Source organism: Rhinolophus hipposideros, assembly GCF_964194185.1.
Source record: "Rhinolophus hipposideros genome assembly, chromosome: 6".
NCBI classification, from domain to species: domain Eukaryota; kingdom Metazoa; phylum Chordata; class Mammalia; order Chiroptera; family Rhinolophidae; genus Rhinolophus; species Rhinolophus hipposideros.
In genome coordinates, this window is record NC_138052.1 from 73,258,592 (window position 1) to 73,280,487 (window position 21,896).

Genomic DNA, 21,896 nt, shown 5'->3' on the forward strand with positions numbered 1-21,896 from the left:
TGTAAATATTATTTTTCAGATTCCTATGTTGATCCTCTTTCAGATATCCTCACTTCAATTTCTATAATAATGTCATTTATTTCTTGTCCTGTGTCAAAGACTTTCTAGCTTTCACGCAAATAGCAGAAGACAGAAATGTGTCAAAATATGTTATTCATCGTTCAGGTATTTTTAGAATCTATTATCTCCAAAAACCTTTGATTCAGAGAGGTAGATCAGTTCTGAAAAGAATTGTCTTCTTCACTTGTTTAATGGGAACAAGAGTGAGGGTAAACTTTCCCTGTGTCTTAAAAATCAGTAACAATCCATGGATTATGCTTAACCCCCATTAACAATAATGCTTCCCATATAGCTATTGACATCAATTAAAAAATACCTCCCTGCCTTGATGGTAAGTGTGACACTTTATCAACCCCCACAAACCCACTTCCTTTCTAGCAAATAGAAAACAACTGAGATCATGAATTTGCTCTCATTTTTGAGCACTGAAGGAGTGGATTTTATCTGTTTCTGGCAAACATGAAGTCACACCTTTGGTATTTATTTCTTTTCTGCTTCCAAGTTGAAGTTCTAACAGGTAAGTGGCCAATTGAATATTTGTTTTTAGTTTATAATTCAGGTGAACAGTAAGAAAAATTAAAGAAAATATTTAGGCACCAAATAGAGAAGTTTCTTTTGAAAGTAAGAACAATTGCCCAAGAGCCCAAGTACATGGCTAAGGGCATTTTGTCAACCATGTCACTGTTGATGGCATTGAGTTTGCACTGCTTCCTTTAAGATGAAGAAAGACGTTTCATCAGACCATTAAAAATTTTAAATTAACTGATTGGAGTTACCTGTTAGTGGATAAAGTAGAAGAGTGGCTTACTCTTCTCAGAGAAAGATGAAAGGCAAAAGGACTTATGTCAACAGAATGAAAATTAAAAGTCCTGGCATTGGGCTGGGAATTCTTCCTGAAGGAGAAAATAAAAGGGAAGGGCATTGAAAAGAAGGATTTTTATTTTAATCTTATCTAGGGGGTCTGCTGTCAGAAATGCCCAGGTCTCCATAGAGTTTTTTAGACACAAAGTGTCAGAGTCCCTCTAAAAGGCCAGGAGTAGTGGATGATGTGAAAACATCCCCTAACCCCTCTAGACATCAAAAAATAATTGTCCTGAAGTCCTCGATTCTTTCTCTTAGATGGTATATATCAGACTCTATTTGAATAGTTTAAATAATGCTACCTACAGTTAAATTTATATATGTGCTTCTCCTGCTTCTTACTCTGTACATTTTATTTAGGGTTACGTTTATTTTATCTGTAACTCTGAACCATGTTCTTGAGGCTGAGAAAAGTAAAGTGAAATCATATTAAATTGGGGAGCTCTATTGACACTAAAAGTGAAATCAGAACTTTTAGTAGGTATAATATTATCTAGAAATAAATTTCTCAGTGGTACAAAGAAATAAACTACTTTTATCTCCAAAAAATAAGAAACAAAAGCAGACTGGTTAAATGCTTGATCTTGTGGTGGCTCAAGGAGGTTCAAATACTAAGTAAAGAGGAATGAGGAATTAGAATCTACTTATAAGTCCAAAGAGCTGTTTTGGACTACATGTTTGTTTACCAATGCCATTTCTACAACCTAATGGAATCCATTAGCAGCACGAACAACAATTAATTGGCTTCAGAATTGATATTCATTCATTCATTCATTCATACAGCACCAAGCACTTGCCATGAAAGAGGTACTGTGCTAGCTGCTATACGTAAAACGATGAGCAAAACCAGGTCAGTCCCTGTTCTCATGAAACTAACTGAATGGTTGGGAGAAAGATAATAATCCCATGAATTAATAATAATTACAGGTAGAAGTCAGTTCTATCAGAGAATGTAATAAAGAAGGCTTTCTAGACTGGGTGGTGTGGATGTGGGGTTGGAGAGTGTGGTTCATCAGTCTTTCCTGTGGAAGTGGCACTTAAACTGATATTTGAAGGACAAGTAGGAGTAAATGGGGAGAATGGTGTGAAAGTGGGGAAGAACATTTCATACCATGAGAAGAGTAAGTGCAGAGGAACTGTGGTAGGAGGGAATAAAGTAAGGCCAAGCAACTAGAAGAAGGTGGATGTGGCTGAACACAGAAAAGGAAGACGTTGGGGATGGTGCGAGATGAGGTTGAGAAGGAAAGCAGAGGCCAGACCAATCAGATTGTATGGGCTGTGAGAAGAATTTTGGATTTTCTTCCAAGAACATTGGTACAAAGCATTGAAGGGTTTGTTTGTACTGCTAAAAGATAACCCAATATCGCAAAACCACTAGGGCACTTATAGTGGTGATACTGTGCTTGGGAGATTTGAAATAGCAATGGTGTTATTTCTATGGAGGGATATATCCAGCCTAATTAGAATGACTTCAAGTTTCCAGATTAAACTGATGAATAAATTGTAATTCTAGAATAACACTCATCTTAGATTCTAATGGAATAAATCCAGTGTTCACTCTCATTACACAGAAAACCATGCCATGTGACAAGCTGTTTTCCTATTTGACAGGTAGCAAAACTGAGGCATGAATGGCTAAATAGTGATAGTAAATATGCTAACAATCTTTATATTTAAAATATCATCATGGTGCTTCATATTATCCAGCAACTACCACTTTTTTTTCTAATATAGGTATTTTTAAAATTTTTATTAAATTTATTGAGGGGACATTGGTTAGTAATATTACATATGTTTCAAGTGTACAATTCTATAATACATCATTTATATATTGCATTGTATGTTCACCACTCAGAGTCAGTTCTTCTTCCATCACCACATATTTGTTGATGACAACTACCATTTTTAAAAGCTCTAAATGCAAAGTAAAACACGATAGCAAAGTAAACTAAGCACTTGCAAATCCTTTCCTTTGGGATATTTTTAATCTTTCCAACTATTAGACCTTCTCATTCCACGAAGAGGTAGGTATTCTTATTTTTGGTTAATGTTTGAAGAATCTCAGACCAGGAAAGGCTAAGAGATCTGTTAACTAGTAATGAGGGGCAGAACTCAAATGTGTCTATCTCTAATATCCACATTCTTTCCTTATCTTGTTGAAGTAGCAGAGATATAAATCTCAAAGGAGGAAAATTCTCATCAGTTTTGTTATTTGGTTGGTAAGAGGTTGCAAATTTTGGTGATTCTTACCTATCCTAAGAATATGAAAATTATATGCAAAAAAATTTATTGGGCTTTGTGGTCTTCAATATCCAAAGAAAAGTTTACAATGCTACATTTACTCCATAAATGGCATCTTTATGTTACTGCTATTCTAATAAATCGAGTCTATCAAATGACACTTTTTAGTCATTCTAGGTAAAATAAGAATTTTGGCATTTGAAAATTTTTTATAAAAATTCAAAATTGTATTTTGGGAAGTGGAACTTAAGTATATAGAAAACATGTAATATAAATGAAAGCTGTGAATCAAAAAATGATTGTTTTCCACTGATGTAGCCTGTAAGTTTCATCAAATAGACCAAGATTTGTAAGTTTAAAGATGGAGTCTCAAATTAGGAATGTGAACCTCCTCTAGTTCATGCGTAACATACTGATCCCTATCTACTTTGCTTGAGGAAAAACAAAGAAGAAACAGGTTGTTCTTAAGGAGGAAGACAGACTCAAGAATTTTGACTCAGTCAACCACTAGTTCTGATAGAATCCTATGTCTGAGCCATATTGACAAAGACATGGCATTTCCAACAATCAATTAAAGATTATTTAAATGTAACTTTTTTGAATTTGAGGCATCAGACCGTTAACAGACAACACTTATATTCTGCTAGACCTCTGCTCCAAAAATATCCATTCATGACAAACAAGAACCTCAACAAAACTTCTACTATACTCACACTCATAACTTCACATCTAAGAAATTATTTTGTATGTTACTTTGAGTGTATATATCTTTTAATCACAGTATACATATGTGACACCAATGAATACTACTTTAAGTGTTTGGGACAATTACATACCCAACAGATCTTGAAAGAAAAGAACTAGCTGAAAATCTGGCCTAACGCATGAAGACGCTCTAAAGAGTGTGGACTCTGGTCTCAGATTATGTAGGCTCAAATTATGGCTCCACCACATATTGGCTTTACAGCCTTGGGCCAGTTATTCAACCCTCAGTTTCCTCATCTGTAAAATCAGGATAAAAATAAAAAATCTGATATAAAAGGTTGTTATGACCATCAAATGATATATTGCATGTAGTGCATTTAACACAGCACTCAATGCATAAGGAACACTACAGGCTTACATATTGTTGTTATTTTTTGGAAGCACTTGAAAGCTTAACTATTTATGTAACTTCCAGACCTACTGGGCTTCCAAGAATTGGCTGGACATCATACAGTTTGAGTTCTTGCTTTTGGACTGGGAAACATGCGTTTTCTAATATCGAGTAAATAGGACCTGCTTTTCTCACTCTGCTCCTCAGGCCCATTGCAGGGTGTTTACCAACCATGCTCAGCCCCTGTATTCTTCTCTGCATTCACTTATTTACAATTATTGAGCTTCTAATATATTCCAGGTCCTGGAATTATTTAGGGGACTTCTGGAGCTCATGATTAAATGAGAAACACAGACAAAAATAATTATGTTCTAAGCTTATGTACATTAGAAATATATTGGTGTAAGCAAAGTACTATTGAAAGCATAGAAATAGGAGTCTTTGTTGGTGGCGGTGGAGGTGAGGAGACGTCTTAGGGACCAAGTTAAAATGGTTTTTAAAGAATGAATGGAGGAGTTGTCACTGTATGAGCAATATAAATGATAAATGTCTAACTATTACATTGTTTTGTGCACCTGAAACTAATAAAAAAAATGTTAAAAATAAATAAATAATGAATGGGGGTTTCTAGGCAGATAAAAGGGTAATAGGATATTCTAGTCTATGGGAACAGAAGTAACAAAATGAAAAAAATGACCAAAAAATTTGTTGTGGTTTGAACATATGATCCATGAGATTGTGTTGGGCCAAAAAAAAAAGAAGATTTTGTTTTACCTCATAAGCAACAATGTAATGAAAACTTTTAATCTGGGGAGTGAATTGTTTTTAGAAATACATTTTTTGGAGCAGCCTAGAGCAGGGATTCAAGAGAGGAGAGAAAGCTGTTGAGAAGGCCAGTCAAAACGATGTTGCCACACATAAGGGAAGATATGAAAAGATTCTATATTGGCAATAGGAGAGGAGAGAAACAATTGAATTCAAGAGATATCCTTGAACTAGAGTCAATTGGATCAGCAGAGTCAGAAAGGAAGAAATAAAGAAGACAGATTTTGAGAGTCAGATGAGTGACTCCCTTAAAGGGTGAAGTTTGTGTTTGTGAGTGAATATTGAATTCAGTTTGGAAATGTTACTCTTGATGTATCGGGATATTCAGATAGACATGTTGAAAGGAAACTGAAAACTACCCTGGAACCAAAGGGAGTGGTGGGCTTGAGAGAAAGGTGTGGGTCAGTGGAGTGGAGATGAGAGCTGGAGCCTCACTCTCAAGGTGGAGTGAACACCTTGGCTGTGTGCCCAAAGGTTTTGCACAGCACCTGAAAGGTGAAAAGTAACGTGGATATTCACAGGTGCCAATACAATTTTTTCTCTCTCCCCATGTGGAAGAGAGTTGGGTTTAATCTCATGTGATTTCCCTGTTAGGACAATTTCAAATCAATTGTAATGAAACAACTAAATAAGTAACTTGTTTGCAAATTAATTACTTTGTGAATATTTGCTACAAAGTTCTATAACGCCTCTGGGATTTTTCCGTTTTCATCAAGAAAATCAATTTTTACTAGAAGAAAATTAATCTTTCATTTAAAACTTAGAAGACCAAATATTGTTTTATTCCCAGCTAGAAGTTCCTTGGAGAGTATAAACAATTACACATTTAGTGTGTGTGTGTGTGTGTGTGTGTGTGTGTGTACTCATTTGGATTTTTATTTTCTCTCTTTTTTACATTTTCGGGCTTTTTTTTCTACAAATGTTAAAAATTTGGATTGGGCTTATTTTGCCTATCCTTCCTATTGATTTTGATCATCTCTTTAGATTATAGATACCTTTGAATAATAATGTAAATAGAGAAATGATACATATGCTAAATTTTTAGCTGGTAGACTTAAAAGACATGATAATGTTCTTATGAAAGATGAACAAAAGTGGTAGAAAGTACATTTTTAAATACCAGAATTTCTTAGTAAAAGATCAAATGTAACAAAAACCGAACATAAAGATTGTAATTTTTAGAACTTTGCCTCTTATGTCACATTCATGTGCTGTGCTAAGCTAAAGCTTATCATTATTTGATTAGAGTAAATGTGTTTAATAAGCACTATCAATAATTACAAACTCAGGAGATCTTATCTTTCTATCATTCTGACACCTTTGTGGAGGTTTGTGGTTAGAAGTCTAAGCTAAGGAGAAGAAAGACAAATGGCTGATTTGTCTTGCACCCCCTGAATTGTGTGAATTTTCTGAATGCTTTTGTCAAAAGATTTTCAACTGGGGATAATACAACTGCTTACAAAGAGTGCTGGCAGGGTGGATTCTAGCAAGACAATCTCATACTGAATAAACAAAATAGTTTATATGTTAAAAGAATTAACTTGCAGATAAACTTTTGAATCATAGTACAATTCTCAGGTGAATGAACTTTTATTCAGAGCTTTTAACAGCTCCCCAAAAAGAAGATGCAAATGCTCTTATCCTTTAAAAAATTTGAAAACCTGAAAGAAATCACTTAATATAAAGATTCTGATTTTTCTCTTGAAAATATTAGTCTATTAATATCAACAGTAATGTTACAAAATAGTTAGCAGCAGTTAACAGGTTTGAGCCTCTATGGTGAAGATTGTAGTTAATGTGATTAAGAAGATATAGTACCTGTTCTCTACAGTACTTATAATTTGGGAGTATCAATAGGAAGTCAAGAGACATAGTATCAAAACAAAAACTATGACTTAATATTCAGATTTTAAGACTTAGCACCAGGATTTAAGAGAATATACTTTTAAGGGGGGATAAAAGAATATACTCCTATTTGTGTTTATAACAATTGTATTAAATGCTAAAAGATATGCAATGCTGCTTGTATCACAAATCACTAACCTGCTGTGGTTATGAAACATCTGGGTATATTAGAACAATCATTGGTCCAGGACCCCTGTTCATTGGACAAATTTCATAACTGTGCACTCTGGAGGATACAAATAATCAATCAGATTTAAACTGATCTCCCCTCTATAGACATAAAAGAGTCAAGAGAATCATCAATCATCTAAACAAGTCTTTATAAACCTGGAGGATATTTACAGGTAAAGCACCTGTTTCTTTGAAACTCAGACAGATAATTTAGATTAGAATCTGATATCCCAGTTGAGGAGGTATCTTTTATTCTTGAATGTATATTTTCATATCTTTAATTCCGGAAAAAAGGCAACATGGTGTAGCTAATCTTGGGATCATATCCCACCAGTGAGCTATGTAATTCTAGGCAAGATACTCACTTTTCTGTCCCCAGTTTAGCTTGATAAATGTAAATGTAAAACATAAAATGAAAGGTTTAAGTGGATCATTTCTAATAGCCTTTTGGTTCTTACATTCTATATTCAACGCTTCATACCCCCAGATTTATAACATCACTGAGATCTATATATTTATGTGTCTATCCATCCAAGAAATATTATTGTGACTTAGTACTGCATGCCAGGAACTATTACAGATACTTGGGATGAACTGGTGAATAAGATTAACCAAGTCCCTGATTTTAAAGCTTACGTTATAGTGGGGTAGTCAGACAATAAACAAGTCAACAAATCAGATAATTCCAGACAATGATAAATACTTTGTGATATGCTAGAAAGCGATGCAGGGTGTACTTTGCATTGAGTGGACAATGGTTGCTGGAGAAGAAGCAACCATATGAAGATCAAAGAGAACATTTCAGGTAAAGATACAACAAATTCAAAAGCCCTAGGGACTGGCTTCTTGTATTTGAGGAATAGAAGGAAGCAATGTATCTGCAGTGTAGTGGGTAACTGATGTAAAATGGTGTTAGAGAGATAGGGTGGGTTGTGTAGGTCATGCCAGGGCAAAGAGTTAGATTTTATTCTAAGTGAAATGGGAAGGCAATGACTCTACGTATCTGATTGTGTATGTAGAAGCTCATTCTGGTTTCCTTGAAGAGAATGGATGGCAAATGGGCAAGAGTGACAGCGGAAAGTTAAGCAGCTCTTGTAGTGCCAGAGAGATGATGTTGTTTTAGATGAGTTGCAGTTTAGATGGAGGAGAAGTGAACAGAGCCTACTGGACATAAAACAGAGACAGGGGAAATTAGACCTTCTTCCCATAGACAGATTTTAATAGTGGTCCTGTAAGACTTAGTCTGGAGTGACCACTATCTAGCTTCGTGTGGTTGTCTGCTTCCGTTACACTTGTCTTGGTTGTTGCTAGTGGCGTTCCAACCTGAGATTAAACTCAAAATCTTTCATACACCCAAGAAGTTTTGTGACCTCAGACAAATAATATAACCTGTCTGGCCCGTCAGTTGTCTGTACGTGAAAGAATCTAAGTTTACCAAGCCTGACTGCATATGATGCTGGGCAAAAGTTGAATTATGTTACAGGAAACATGTATGAGAATGTGAGGATGTTTACACATATCTGAAACATGGACAATGTATGTGAGAATTTATGGGTATTGGAGGTGAATATGGTATGTTAGGGAGAGTGAAGAACATATCTAAGAGAGTGTGGGGGAAGATATTTTGGAGGATGATTTTATATCAAGAGGTGGTATATGAAGAACATTTTTCGCATGAGAGAAAGGAAGAGCAAGAAGACAGACTAGTGAAAGGGACACACTTTTTTTTTAAAATACTGGCATTAGCAGAGGAACTTTCCAAACAGATCTGACATCTAACCAATTAAAACAGACACTAGCTATACAAATGGTGTTACTGTATCAGTACTCCTGGTTGAATATTAGTTGTAAAGATAAGAACATCCAGGGAGGGTAGAGAAAAGATTCTAGTTGCTTCTGCAGTTATAAGAAGACAATGTATTCAGATTTTTCCTTAAATTGTTTGTCTACCCATTAAATGTTTGAGTCATGGTTATAGGGATAATCTCTCCTTTTGATACTATTTCATAAATGTCACCAAAGACTAAGGAGAATTTGTGATTAGGTATTTGAGCATATCTGTTCTATAGGTGCCAAAGTAATTATGAAGCAATTGATTAAATGCCATACCGGGTTCCTTAAGTTGAAAATATTCAAATTGAAGACTTAAATTTGCCAAGTAGTTTTCCAGATAGAGAGCTCAGGCATTGCTTATGTGCAAATTTGTCAGCTTCCTATCACTACATTTAATAATAAAAAGGTGATCTAGGTGTTTTTAGATTACATATGATAAAATGAAAAATTAAGCATGTCTAGTAGAAATCTCCAGTTATTGGAAATTGGAATCTCCAGTTATTCCTTTGATGTCAGTGCCGCACACCCTTGGTACTGTCACTCGGGAAAACCTTAGGTAGTCTTTCTAGTCCTAAATGCTTTTGTGGGCAAGTAAGATAGTCCCATTCATTTTCATTTCTCCTGACTCACTGGAGCAGCCCAGTAAGATGCTGGGACAGAGAGAGGATTATGGAAACATGGTTTCTCCTCTGGAGGACCGAACAGCGAAGTAACAAACAGCTCTCTTGGTTGTCTGTAGTCTCATTTGGGTTATGTTCTGATGCTGGATCCATAGAAAGTAAGTATTAGAACTTTAAGATGTTTTGGTCTCACTTTCTTATTTCACAGATGAAGTGACTGAAGTTCAGAGGGGTACTCTAGTCATAGAGGCTTGCTAATCGCACAGCCAGAATTTGTCTGTTTTCCTTGGAAACCACTACATTGCACTTTTAACACCCTGTACCACCGACCATTCCAGTTCATCTTGTGTTGGATTATAAGTCATCATGTGGACACAAAAAGGGGGGAAAAGAAATCATTTTCAGAAATAGAAGTCAATGCATTTATGTCTGTGTGAACACAGAGGCCACAGACATTTTTGCTCCAAAATATCTTTGTGGTTTACTTGCTACAAAAGTTCTTGGGAAATTTATTCTGAACATTTTTTAAGAAACTGAGAATCAGCCCACTGATATTATTTTCTGTGACAGGTGATAGTGACATGAGCATCAAAAGAATAGTGCAACATAATTTACTCAAATAAGTCCCCAAGGAAAATACCTTTCATTTTAATCTAATGCAGATTGTATCTATTTTCATGCTATTGGTTTTTCCTCTTTGCCTTTTGCTTACATTATTCCCTCTATTTTTAAAATGAAGCAAGCATTATTTTCTTTCTGTATACTTTCAAAACTTCCAAATTATAGAACAAAACATTTATAAAAAGTGAACAAACATAAATGTCCTATTAATTAATAAATTATAAAGTATACTACCTCATTCCTGGAATCACTACAGATCGAGAAATGAAACACTGTCAGCACATAGAAGCCTTTCCACTCTCGTGTTTTCCTTCCTGATTCCAACTCTCTCCCCCTTTATGCAAACCATAGACTGAACTTTGGAATATTCATTTAGGTTGTATATTCTATCTATATTCTTTTAGTCATTATGTAGAAAACAACATGTATACTTCACTTATCAAAATGTTGTTACATCTGCCTTTACTGTCCTTCTAGACAACATGTTCTAGGTTGACAGGTAGTTTCTTTTAGCACATTGGAGATATAAGACATAATTCCGTAATTGTATCATGGCTTTTATTGTTGATATTGCAATATCACCTGTCAGTCTAGCTTCTTTGAAGGTAGTCTGTTTTCTCTGGCTGCTTTTAGAATTTTTATTATGTTTTGTGTAGACGTGTGTATTTTTAAATCATCTGGTTGTGATTTGTTAGGATTCTTGAATCTATGGATTATGAGTGCATTTTAAATATTTTTCTAATTGATTTTCCAGTCCATCAATTCTTTCTTTAGCTCTGTATAATAGTCTTAACCTTTCCGTTGACTTTTTAATCTCAGTTAACGTGGTTTTTGCCAGTTCTAGTTGGTTCTTTTTCAAATTAGTTTATTTTTTTTAGTTTTCTGTATTCTGCAGATGTTATTACAAATTTGCTTTTTGTTTCCTTAAACATAGTAAGCACAATTGTGTTATTTTGTGGTGCTGATAATTCAAATATATAATTAGGGTTTATTTCGGTAGTCTGTTGTTATCTTGTTTCCTTTAGTGTCTGATATGCTTGTCATTGTATTTAAATATTATTTGTAGATATGATTTGAAGCCTATTCTTCCTGGAATAGTTTGCATTTTTATTTTCAAAAGCTTAGGGGTAATAATAGTCCAAAATCACCTAAACGAAGTTCAAGAATTGAGGTTTTTCTGGACCATTGACGTAATTTGAAGGTAGGCTATAATCTGCATGAGGGCTGGTTTGCTTCTGATTTACCTGTACTCCAAGGATGTAACCCTTTGCGATCCCAGCTTTTTGAGGAGAGAGTCTTCTACTAGATTTTTCACTTTTCACACTCTCTGAGTTGAGACATGAAAAAAAAAAAGTCTGAATCTGGGAGAACAGCAAATAGTCTCATAGTACAAGCAGCTTCAAAGCTCTCCTTATCTTTCTGCGATCTGATTCTTCAAATTTAACCTAGTAATTCCTCACCTTTGTGTTAGCTCTTTGATCTTCTTAGTAATATTTTTAGACATTTGTTCAGCATTTTGGTTGTTCTGGTGTGGGAATTAGTTTGAATAACCTGGACTGCCATATCTGACAATTAGAATACTTGTGCATATTTTCACAAGCAAATCCCCAATTTGAAAATCTATTCCCTAGTAATACGAGAGCTATAAATTGAAGCCTATGGATATTAAGAAAAAGAAGTAACTGTGGTAAATCTTAAATAAAATTAAGGCTACTAATGCAAGCAGAATTGGGGCAAGTGAATCCTCCTGCATAATGCCAGTCCTATTATAAATTGGAGCACTTCTTTCAGCAATATGGCAATCCACAGTGTTATAATAATGTTTAAACATTTTGACCAAATGTCATAATATTTACATAGAAGCAAAATACTAAAAAATTCAATATTTAACGTTAGTATAATGCTTTAACAAATTATGATAGATTGACATTATGGCCCATTATACAGTCATTAAAAAGGATAATTATGGTGCCTATTATGGTAAAAAATGAAATGTTTATGATATAACATTAAATAACAATAACAGAACACAAATTAATATGTTTGCTATGTAAAACAAGTGTATATCTGGAAGCTAAAGAGCAAAAATTCACAAATATTTCACTGGAAGACTAGGTAATTTTTTTCTTAAATATTCTTTGCACTTATACTCTTCTCAAAAATAAAGATAGAGCTTTTAAAATTTAAATAAATACTGTCATATTAATAATTTCCCCTCAATAATTTCAGCATGAAACTTTCTCATAGTAAACAAAGAAAACAGGAAGACAAGAGCAGTTTGAACATATAATCTAATAACTTAGAATCTGCAATCAGACCAAAATCATTTCAGTTTCTTCTTTCTTTGACCTTTACGTAGCTCACAAAAAATAACTTTGGCTTCCTATAAGCTTAAATTTTATTTTAAAAAATGAAAAAGCAAGCAAAAATCTGGGGTTTTACATTTTTTCATCAGACCTTTTTTCACTTTTCAATGGATGAGGTTCAGAGAAGACACATTTTTATCACTTAAAAATGATTCATCTATTTTTTTATTCTTTAGCAGGAAGGAATAATGTAAATACATATTTATATATAATCACTCATTTTTAGTTTAAGCTATATGTACTTTTTAAAGTTTTTTCTTAAACCAAATTGCTCCCTCAAATCTCCCCCTGACTAAATGCTAATCCTTTTTCAATTTTAATGTCAAGAGTTACTTCCTCAAAGTGGCATTTTCTGATTCTCCAATCAAAATTAGAATCAATCCCATGAACTTTATTCGATTAGTACTTCATTCCTTGCACAAATTGTGGTATATTACTACATATTTATTTGTTTTCCATCTGTTTCCAGTATGGAAGCTGACAAAGGGCAGGAACCATATCTGATTGACTCATACTATGTAAATATATTACCTAATATAGTGCATATTGTACGTTCATATGTAACAAACAAGTTTCTGGTTAGGTTTCTTCTAGGGCACAGTTTTAACTTTTGTCATGTTCTTTTTGTTGTTATGAAGTGCTTTCATTTGAATGCAACAGAGGTAACTTTATGAAGAGTTCACTTTTGTGTTCAAATATAATTATTAGAGCAACCTATTCATAAAATGTCACTTTAGCTTTTTTTTTCTTTCTTTTTATCCAGGAGAAATCAATGATTCTGCCAAGTCTGAAATGTTTGCATTTCACAATGGAGATGTACACGTTTTATGCAAATACAATGAGAGTGTCCAGCAATTTAAAATGCAGTTGCTGAAAGGCGAGCAAATACTCTGTGATCTCACTAAAACAAAGGGAAGTGGAAATACGGTGTCCATTCAGAATCTGAAGTTCTGTAAATCTCAGTTATCCAATAATAGTGTTTCTTTTATTCTGAATAACTTGGACAGTTCTCATGCCAGCTATTACTTATGCAAACTATCAATTTTTGATCCTCCTCCTTTTCAAGAGATTTTTAGCAAAGAGTATTTGCATATTTATGGTAAGATATTGTTTTCATCTTTTGGATATATGGGTACATATGCATTTTGACAAATTTCTCATTAATGAAAACAACAAAACAAATAAGTATCTTTTGTGTTGGTGTTTGTTCAAGTGTAATTGATGGCAATCATTTATAATGAAAATATGCAAGGGATGATTTCTCGTTAATAATAATAATTAGTATTAATCAGTAATATCTAACTTAATCATGTAGACTGCTGAATTAGAAATAGGTCTTATTGTCTTTAAAACACACATGCCATTAAAAATCAGGAAAAAATTGAAGACAAATACTCAACCCATAGCTTAACAGCTATTACGTCTATTCACCTAAGGTTTAAGGTACTGGTTTGTGCTCAGTTTGTGAAATTAAATGAGATGATTAAAAATATTAGTTTTTATATCATTCCTTTTCCTACTTACTCTTTTGCAAAAATATAGACAGAAGAGTCCTTTTTATTAACCACATTTGTAAACATATATGTGCATAGTCTTTTAGGTTTTAGTCTTTGTATCTTTGCTATAATATTAAGATGATGTTATTTACTATTTACTGGATTTTATGGTTGTAATGAAGACAAACTTCATTTGATTAATTAGCTCTTTTAAACTTGGTTAAAAAAAAAGAAAAGAAAAATAATTTGTGATTCAGCACTGAAAGAGAAGATTTGATTCTCAGAACTTTTTTCTTAATATATCTTTTTTCCAACTCAGAATCCCAGCTTTGTTGCCAACTGAAGTTCTGGTTACCCATAGGATGTGCAGCTTTTGCTGTAGTCTGCATTGTTGGATGCGTTTTTTTATGTTGGCTTAAACAGAAGGTGAGCAGTTTCTATCTTTTCTTATATCTGCTTTACTGAGGAATATCAGTGGATATTTACTCATCAAAGTACATACTACTCTTGCCAGAGTAATTTGATCAACAGATAGATGATTTTTCAAGATATACCTACTAATGAAACTGCTAACTTGGAACAGAAGTTTATTTTACAGCTGTTTCATTCAAAAAATTATTCGATGGCTTACAGAGAAAGATGTTATTATTATTCAACAAAGATGAGGAAATTGGGGCAAATGAAAGACTGTACGTCAGGAGGAAAGTTAAAACACAAAAAAATATGCTTTTGACTTTTAAAAATTATTTAATGTGGGCTGCAAATTTGATTCTAACCTTCCTAAGAGTCAGGGCAAAGATGAAACAGTTATGTTTCACTCAACTGGTCAATTAAGAAATAATCAGTGAGAAGGTCTTATAAGGTACCAGCAGTAGCTGAGAAAGAAGTGGCCAGCTTCTTTACATAGTAAGTTATTAGGAATTCTTGTTTTTAAAAGAAAACTACTGAAAAGCTATGCAGAAAGATAAAACAACAATGACAACAACAAAAAATCTTTCTGTGCTGGGGGTTATTCTTTTTAGTCTTTTGCAGGACAGGTTCTCAGAGAACTTATACCATCCTGCATATTATGCAAGTATGCTAATACTCAAGTATATCCACAATGTGATCATGGGTCAGACAGTGCGTGTACCTGAGCCAGAATGGAATTTGAAAAGAGAGATACAGGAGGAAGAAAGTGAGATGGAGCCCATGATCTAAATCCACTGGGGAAGGAACAGTAATGGCAAAAATGAGGAAGGAAGCTCAACAGAAAGCTCTTTTTCTTTAAAGCCCTTTTCATAGTCTTCTCCTACTTAGCCTAAGCCACAATTATAACTGTCACATACCACTTCAACAAAAAATAGAAAACAGTACAAAAGAAACACAAAACAACAAAAACCAAAACAAATAAACAAACCAAAAACACAGGGATGGAGATATGAAAGCCATACTTCCGACTTTGTCTTTCAGAAGCGTCGACCCAGCGTGCATGACCCTAACAGTGAATACATGTTCATGGCAGCAGTGACCACAGCTAAAAAGACGGGACTCACAGGTACAGCAGCATTTGGGGGTTTAGGAAGGGAACAGTGCTCCTCACAGGAAGCTTAGAATTTGAATTTCTTATTTTAAAGGAAGGAAAAATGTCTCGAAGGCTGAATTTTAGCATTTTCTGTGAAAATATGAATTTCCTAACTGAATATATGCTTTCTTCAGTGCACTGGACTCAGATTTATGAGTATAAACCACTATTAAAAATAAACAAAAGTTCATAAACCACTATTGTATCAAGGCAATTTTCCAATTGATATTTAATTGGAAGGCACTGTGGAAGATACAGATAGACAGAGATTTTTGACTGAGATTTGAAAGAGAGATCTGGGTTGATGTTACCAAGGGGAAGAAGGAGGACTCAGTGAAGATATTGTTAGAATGTGCAAGTTTAAAGGAGTTGGATATCCACAGAAGGCCATTTAGATGGGACTGTGACCTTTTCCATTCAGTGTAAGTGTTGCCAAGTTGAGTGTCATGAAGTTGAGAAGCATCCAGAAAGTTTGAAGCATCTATTGTGGAAAATGTATAAGTCTTATGCCTTTGAGTTTGCAATGATATGAGGAACATCATGAGACAAAAGCACTGCATTTTTGCCACAAATCAGTGGTGAAGAACTTACATAAAGGGACAAACAGCATCTGTCATCGTGGAATTAAAGTATGGGAAGTGAAGTAAATGCTGTTTTAGTCCATCTCCTCATTTTTTAGATGAGAGAAATTGATATTCAGGTGTTCAGTGATATTTTGTTTCCCAGAGATTTAATACTGTAACTTTGACACTAGCAAAGCTCTTGTATTTTATAACTTTGCTATTGAAAAAAAGAAACCCACAAAACTTGTCTCTCAATCTCTATGCTGGTAATGTGTCTGTCTTAGTTTGGATCCCTGAAAGCAGACCCTGAGACAAACACTTGGGTGCAAGTAGTGTATTTGGAAAGTGGCCCCAGGAAGAAGGGGTGAGGGAACAGGTCAAGGAAAAAAAAGCAAATGAAGGCTGCATTACTAAGAACTCAGCTAGAAGCCACAGGACCTCTGAGAAGTGTACAGATGTCTCCCAGAATTGTTTTTCTGAAAGATGGCAAGTGGAGCATTTATTCACTGGTTCCCATTCCTACTGCTTTGGGGTTGCCTGCAGGGCATATTAATTTCTCTCATCTCTGAGTTGTGCCCTGTGCGTGAAATGAGCCAGCTCACAAGTCTTCAGAGAAAGTTCTGAGGCAGAAAAGCAGAAAATGCATGATGGGGCTATTGTGCTAAAATAGTCAACATGTACAGAAGCATCCACCCAAGCTGTGGTTGGTATCAGAGGTGGGCAGTTTCATGCCCCACCCACCAAGCGTAGCATATGTCTTGCAATTAGATGTAAACAAATACCGTGTTTCCCTGAAAATAAGACCTAGCTGGACCATCAACTCTAATGCACCTTTTGGAGCAAAAATTAATGTGGCTGGTCTTATATAAGACCCAGTATATATTATATTATATTATATTATATTATTATATTTTATATATTATATATTATATTACATTACATTATATTATATTATATTATATTATATTATATTATATTATATTACATTACATTACATTATATTATTATATTATACCTGGTCTTATATTATATTAAAATAAGACCAGGTCTTATATTAATTTTTGTTACAAAAGACGCATTAGAGCTGATGGTCTGGCTAGGTCTTATTTTTGCGGAAACATGGTAACTGTGAATATGGCTAGAGTGTAAGCTTCTTGAGAGTAGAGAGGATATATCTTCTGTATTGTGAAAGCATTATGTGTGCACAATTCCAAAAAGAGCATGACTCAGCACCTCTGTTGGATATTTACTGAACGATTATTATGTGAATAGCACTGTGCTGAGTAATGTGTTTTGTGTTGAGGGAGGAAAAGTCCCAAAACAGTTCTTGTTTTCAGTTTGTAATGTTGGGAGAGGTGATATGCTTGCATGAGGGTAGAGTCACGTGACAGTGTAAAAAGTACTCAATTAATTGCAAAGCATAGATTTCAGATAATATCTGCTACAGGAGTTGAGAGTGGACCAAGTAAAACTTCATGGAAAATGTGGAAGTGGTGCTGGGTCTTGAAGTATAATGAAGAGTTTGGATGGGGTGTGCCTGTGTGTATGTGTGTGTGTGTGTTTACAAAAGGCAGAGGAAATGGGAGAGCTTGTTGAAGGGAACTGGCACAAGGAGAACTTTTAAAGAATTTATACTAAATTTTTGTTACAGATGTTACTCGTAACTTGGAACTCCCTAGCATCCAGGCGTGAACCACGTTGGCCAATTCCCTCCTACTTGAAGGGCAAGATTTCCTCATTTCCTGGATCCTGGAGAGTCTGACTTGATTTGACTACATACATCTTCTTCTGGTGTTTTGATCAATCTGGACCAGTGACTATATCAGTCAACAGGGATTTTAACAGACTGCCTCAGTGCTGTTGAGGCAACTGTCTCAGTACTGTCTCAAAACAAACACCCTCTAGCAACCAGCTTTATGGAAAGCCCAGCTCATGTGTGTGTGCTTAAAAAACAGACCTCGCTGGGATGAAATCCCTGTCTTCACATCTGCTTCTAGCAATGCACCAGCCAGTAAAACAAACACATCTACAAACATTTTAAAAAGATGCCAAGGGTACTAAATCTGCAAAGCAAATAGGCAGCCAAGGGCCAGCATCTGTCCACATTTCACGAACAGACTACCTCTTCTTGTAGGATGGGCATTGCTTTTCTAATCAGACAGTAGAAGGAGATGCTTCAAAACTGCGGCTATTTTATTTCTGAGGTATCAACGTTTAACTATAGTGTAGAAATACATTAGTACACAGTAGTCTTCTCCAACTTCTGAACCCTCGTCTACCACTCCACCAGGAGTTTAGATGCCTTCTGCCCTCAATTTCCCTTTTAAAAATAGTTCTACATGACTACTTGACAGACACTGAGTAGGGAGCTATGTCTATATATTTTTTCTCTGCTGCTCAATAAAATACATATATACAGAGGGTGCCAAAAAATGTATACACATTTTAAGAAAGGAAAAAACTGTATTAAAATTCCACTGATGGTAACCACTTTGAGCACCTCTTGTAATTGCAGAAGTCAAATGTGACTTGTATTCATCTTTTGTTATCAGTATATATTGAGTATTACATTTTTTCCTTTCTTAAAATGTGTATACATTTTTTGGAACCCTCTGTATATATAATGTATATTACATATGCATGTATCTGCAGCCTAATGAATATTCTTCCTACAAGAATATTTTTGCTTCCGAAAGACATTCTTTTTACCCAAAATCAGTTAAAACGGCCTACTTTATTGACTTGTTGATATTAGTGATAGGAAACATTGCCCAGCATGAAAAGCGACTGCATGTTATGATCCTGTTTTCTACCATTATCTATGTTTTCATGGTGCTATTAATTACAAGCTAGGCTATTTTGTAGATCATATTAAAATTGCAAACAAACAAATCAAGCCATCTATAACTGTCAAACATTGTCCTGGGGGTAGAGCCAATGATCCATTCAGCATGGAAGCTGCAGTTTCTGGCAGTCACTGACAAACTATAGCGTACTGCCTCTGGGCTTGACAGGTTGAAATGACCCCCCTGTCAGCGTGGAGCAGCCATCCAGACTTGAGTGGAATCTCAAGGATCGAGAGACTCCCTCATGAAAGGGACAACCAGGGGCTCTTGGCCCTAGAGGCTAAAGTCACCCTAGGAACCATAGTGAGTCATCCTACATTTGTACTTCTGGGATCTATGAAGAAGCATACAGGAGTCCGGCAACATCAGCATGATTCCCTCTCCTAGAAACCATTCCGCCTGGAAACTGGCCCTTCAAAATAGCCTTCTTTTGGTTGAAAAGATACATGTAACGTGATTCTTCTTAGCCTGAACATTTCCTCCACTTCCTGTGCACATGCCAACGGCTTCTGAAGCGGCCCATGTGTATGCAGCATCGGTCACGTTTGGTAACACGGGGATATTGAGCAGTTTTCAAATTTGCAGTTGCCTGCTTCTAGGGTATTTTTCTGAAGGTGAGACCTGATGTATCATTACGCATACTTATATTGTTTTAAGCATGTGTAATGCTGGATGCGTACAGTACAATACTGAATTTGTAATTTGAATAAAGTATGCTGTTCTCTGTTTTCAGCTGACTTGAACAACGTGGCTGGTTTGCAGCGGTGTTGCCTGAGTTGTTTGCATGTATCTGAGTGTGTGTGTGGGGGGGTGGTCGGTGTAGAGAGGGGACCCTTCATGTGGCCTGCCAGGCCTGGTTGTCCAAGCTATACCCTGGAGTATCCTCATCCTTAGCACGGGACATTCCAAAGTGAATTATTAAACTACACAATTTCTGTGAAATAAAAAACAGGTCTTAAGTAGAGCTACTTACAAAATGGATTTTAGCAGTAGTAGAAAGCTAAAGAATAAACATTTGATATTCAGCCACTGAAAAGACCTTGCAGTGTTTTCCTTGGGGAGGGAAATGAGGACCTTAGCTAGTAGCACTTGCAAATTTAACCTTGTTCTAAAGGTACGTAGTTACAATACTTGGAATAGTCAGTCACTCTTTTCATTTTCTTTCTTTCCTTTTCTTTTTTAAAAAAACTTTTTGAAACAACCACAAATTTATTTTAAAAACTTGGAAGTACAGCAAATAGGCTGTTCTTTTCCTGAGTAAGTTTCTGACCTAACGCTCTAATACCTCTGAATACTACATATTTTCTATAAAACAAGAACACTCCCCTCCATGACCACAATCCCATCAACAATTTTAGAAAATTAACACTGAGACATTGCTACCATTAGATGCTCAGACTGAATTCAAGTTTTGCCCGGGGTCCCCATAATGCACTTTATAGCAAAAGATTCTATCCAGAATCTCTCTCTGCATTTAGTGTCCACATCTCCATCGTGTCCTTCAGTGTGGACAGTTACTCAGTCAAGACATTTATGGTCTTGGCTCTTTTGAAGACGATCTGCTGTTATTTTATAGAACGTTCCTCGATTGCGTCAGTCTGATGTTTCTTTGTAATCAAAATCAGGTTACTGATTTTTGGCAAAAGTAACACAGAAGTGTTGCTCTGTTCTTTTAAGTGCATCCTACCCGGTGGCTCGCAATCTTGGTTTGTTATATCACTGATAATGTTGATTTTGATCACTTGACTAAGGTGGTATCTGTCAAGTGTCTACACTTGAAAGAATTCTTTCTTTATAGTTAGTTAATAATTTATGTGGAGGATCTTCGAAATTTTGTAAATCTTCTGTTTCTTGTCAAAGTTGCAATTTCTTTGTTTGTTCATTTACTCATTATCTGTATGGTTTCCTATTTTGTTGAATGAGTAAGCATTTGTTACTATCAGGATTTTATTTTGATGCTTAAATCGTCCCATTCTTGGCTCGTGGGAGCCTATTCAAACTGTCTCTTGTGTCTACCAGGCCCCCATCATTCTTTCAGCACTTTCTTGCTTGATGGCAGAACAAGACATTCCAGACTCAGCTCATGTTTTCTCTGTCCCAGTGCTGGAATCAGCAGTTTCTCCAAGGAGCCCTGATTTTTCTCAGTGGGCAATGATTTTTAGAAGCCAAGATCTAGGTATTAGTTATGCTCATTACTATTGGGATTTCCCTGCTCCTAGGCCCCTCAGTGAACAGAACTGAGACACACACACACACACACACACACACACACACACACAAATATAGATGTAAATGTGTATGCATACATGTGTAAATATATATACATCAGTATAGATATAAATGTGTATATATCTCATATGTGTATGATACATATGCACATTTATATCCATATTTATTTCTGTATTTATTTATATATGTTGAAATCCATAAGCTCACACCTATGCCTTTAATTCTAATACATCACTACAGGGTTCATTCTAGATCTATTCTTTTCTATTACTTGTTCCTATTATAGCAATAAGAAACCTGACTCTTGTTATCCTAATATATTTACTTATTTGATAAATCTCGCAGTATGACACCAATCTCCCCTCTTGGTAGCACCCCCTCTCCCATATGGTAGCTTCCTCTCTCTGCCTGGGCTCTGACTCCTCAATCCAGGACATCCAATCCTGGAATTGGCCAGCTTGTGTTCTGACTTCATGCCAGGCTCTCCCACACCATGGATGCTCTTCCCAGCCTGCTTGGGCTCTCATATCCTGGGCTGGGTGATTTCTCCATCCCCAGCTCAGGTCCATAGTGCCTCCTTTGGCCTGGAGTTACTAACT

The 21,896-nt window shown here is 35.4% G+C and overlaps 1 protein-coding gene across 1 annotated transcript; it reads left to right on the forward strand.

Moving 5' to 3' along the window:
* Nucleotides 1-519: 519 nt before the first annotated feature.
* Nucleotides 520-17,914, forward strand: ICOS (inducible T cell costimulator; the record flags this gene model as incomplete). The annotated part of the gene is made up of 5 exons (XM_081050753.1): nt 520-577; nt 13,363-13,698; nt 14,415-14,521; nt 15,548-15,632; nt 17,874-17,914. 5 exons carry the CDS (start codon nt 520-522, stop codon nt 17,912-17,914), a joined length of 627 nt encoding a protein of 208 aa, XP_080906879.1.
* Between the last annotated feature and the right edge of the window lie 3,982 nt (nt 17,915-21,896).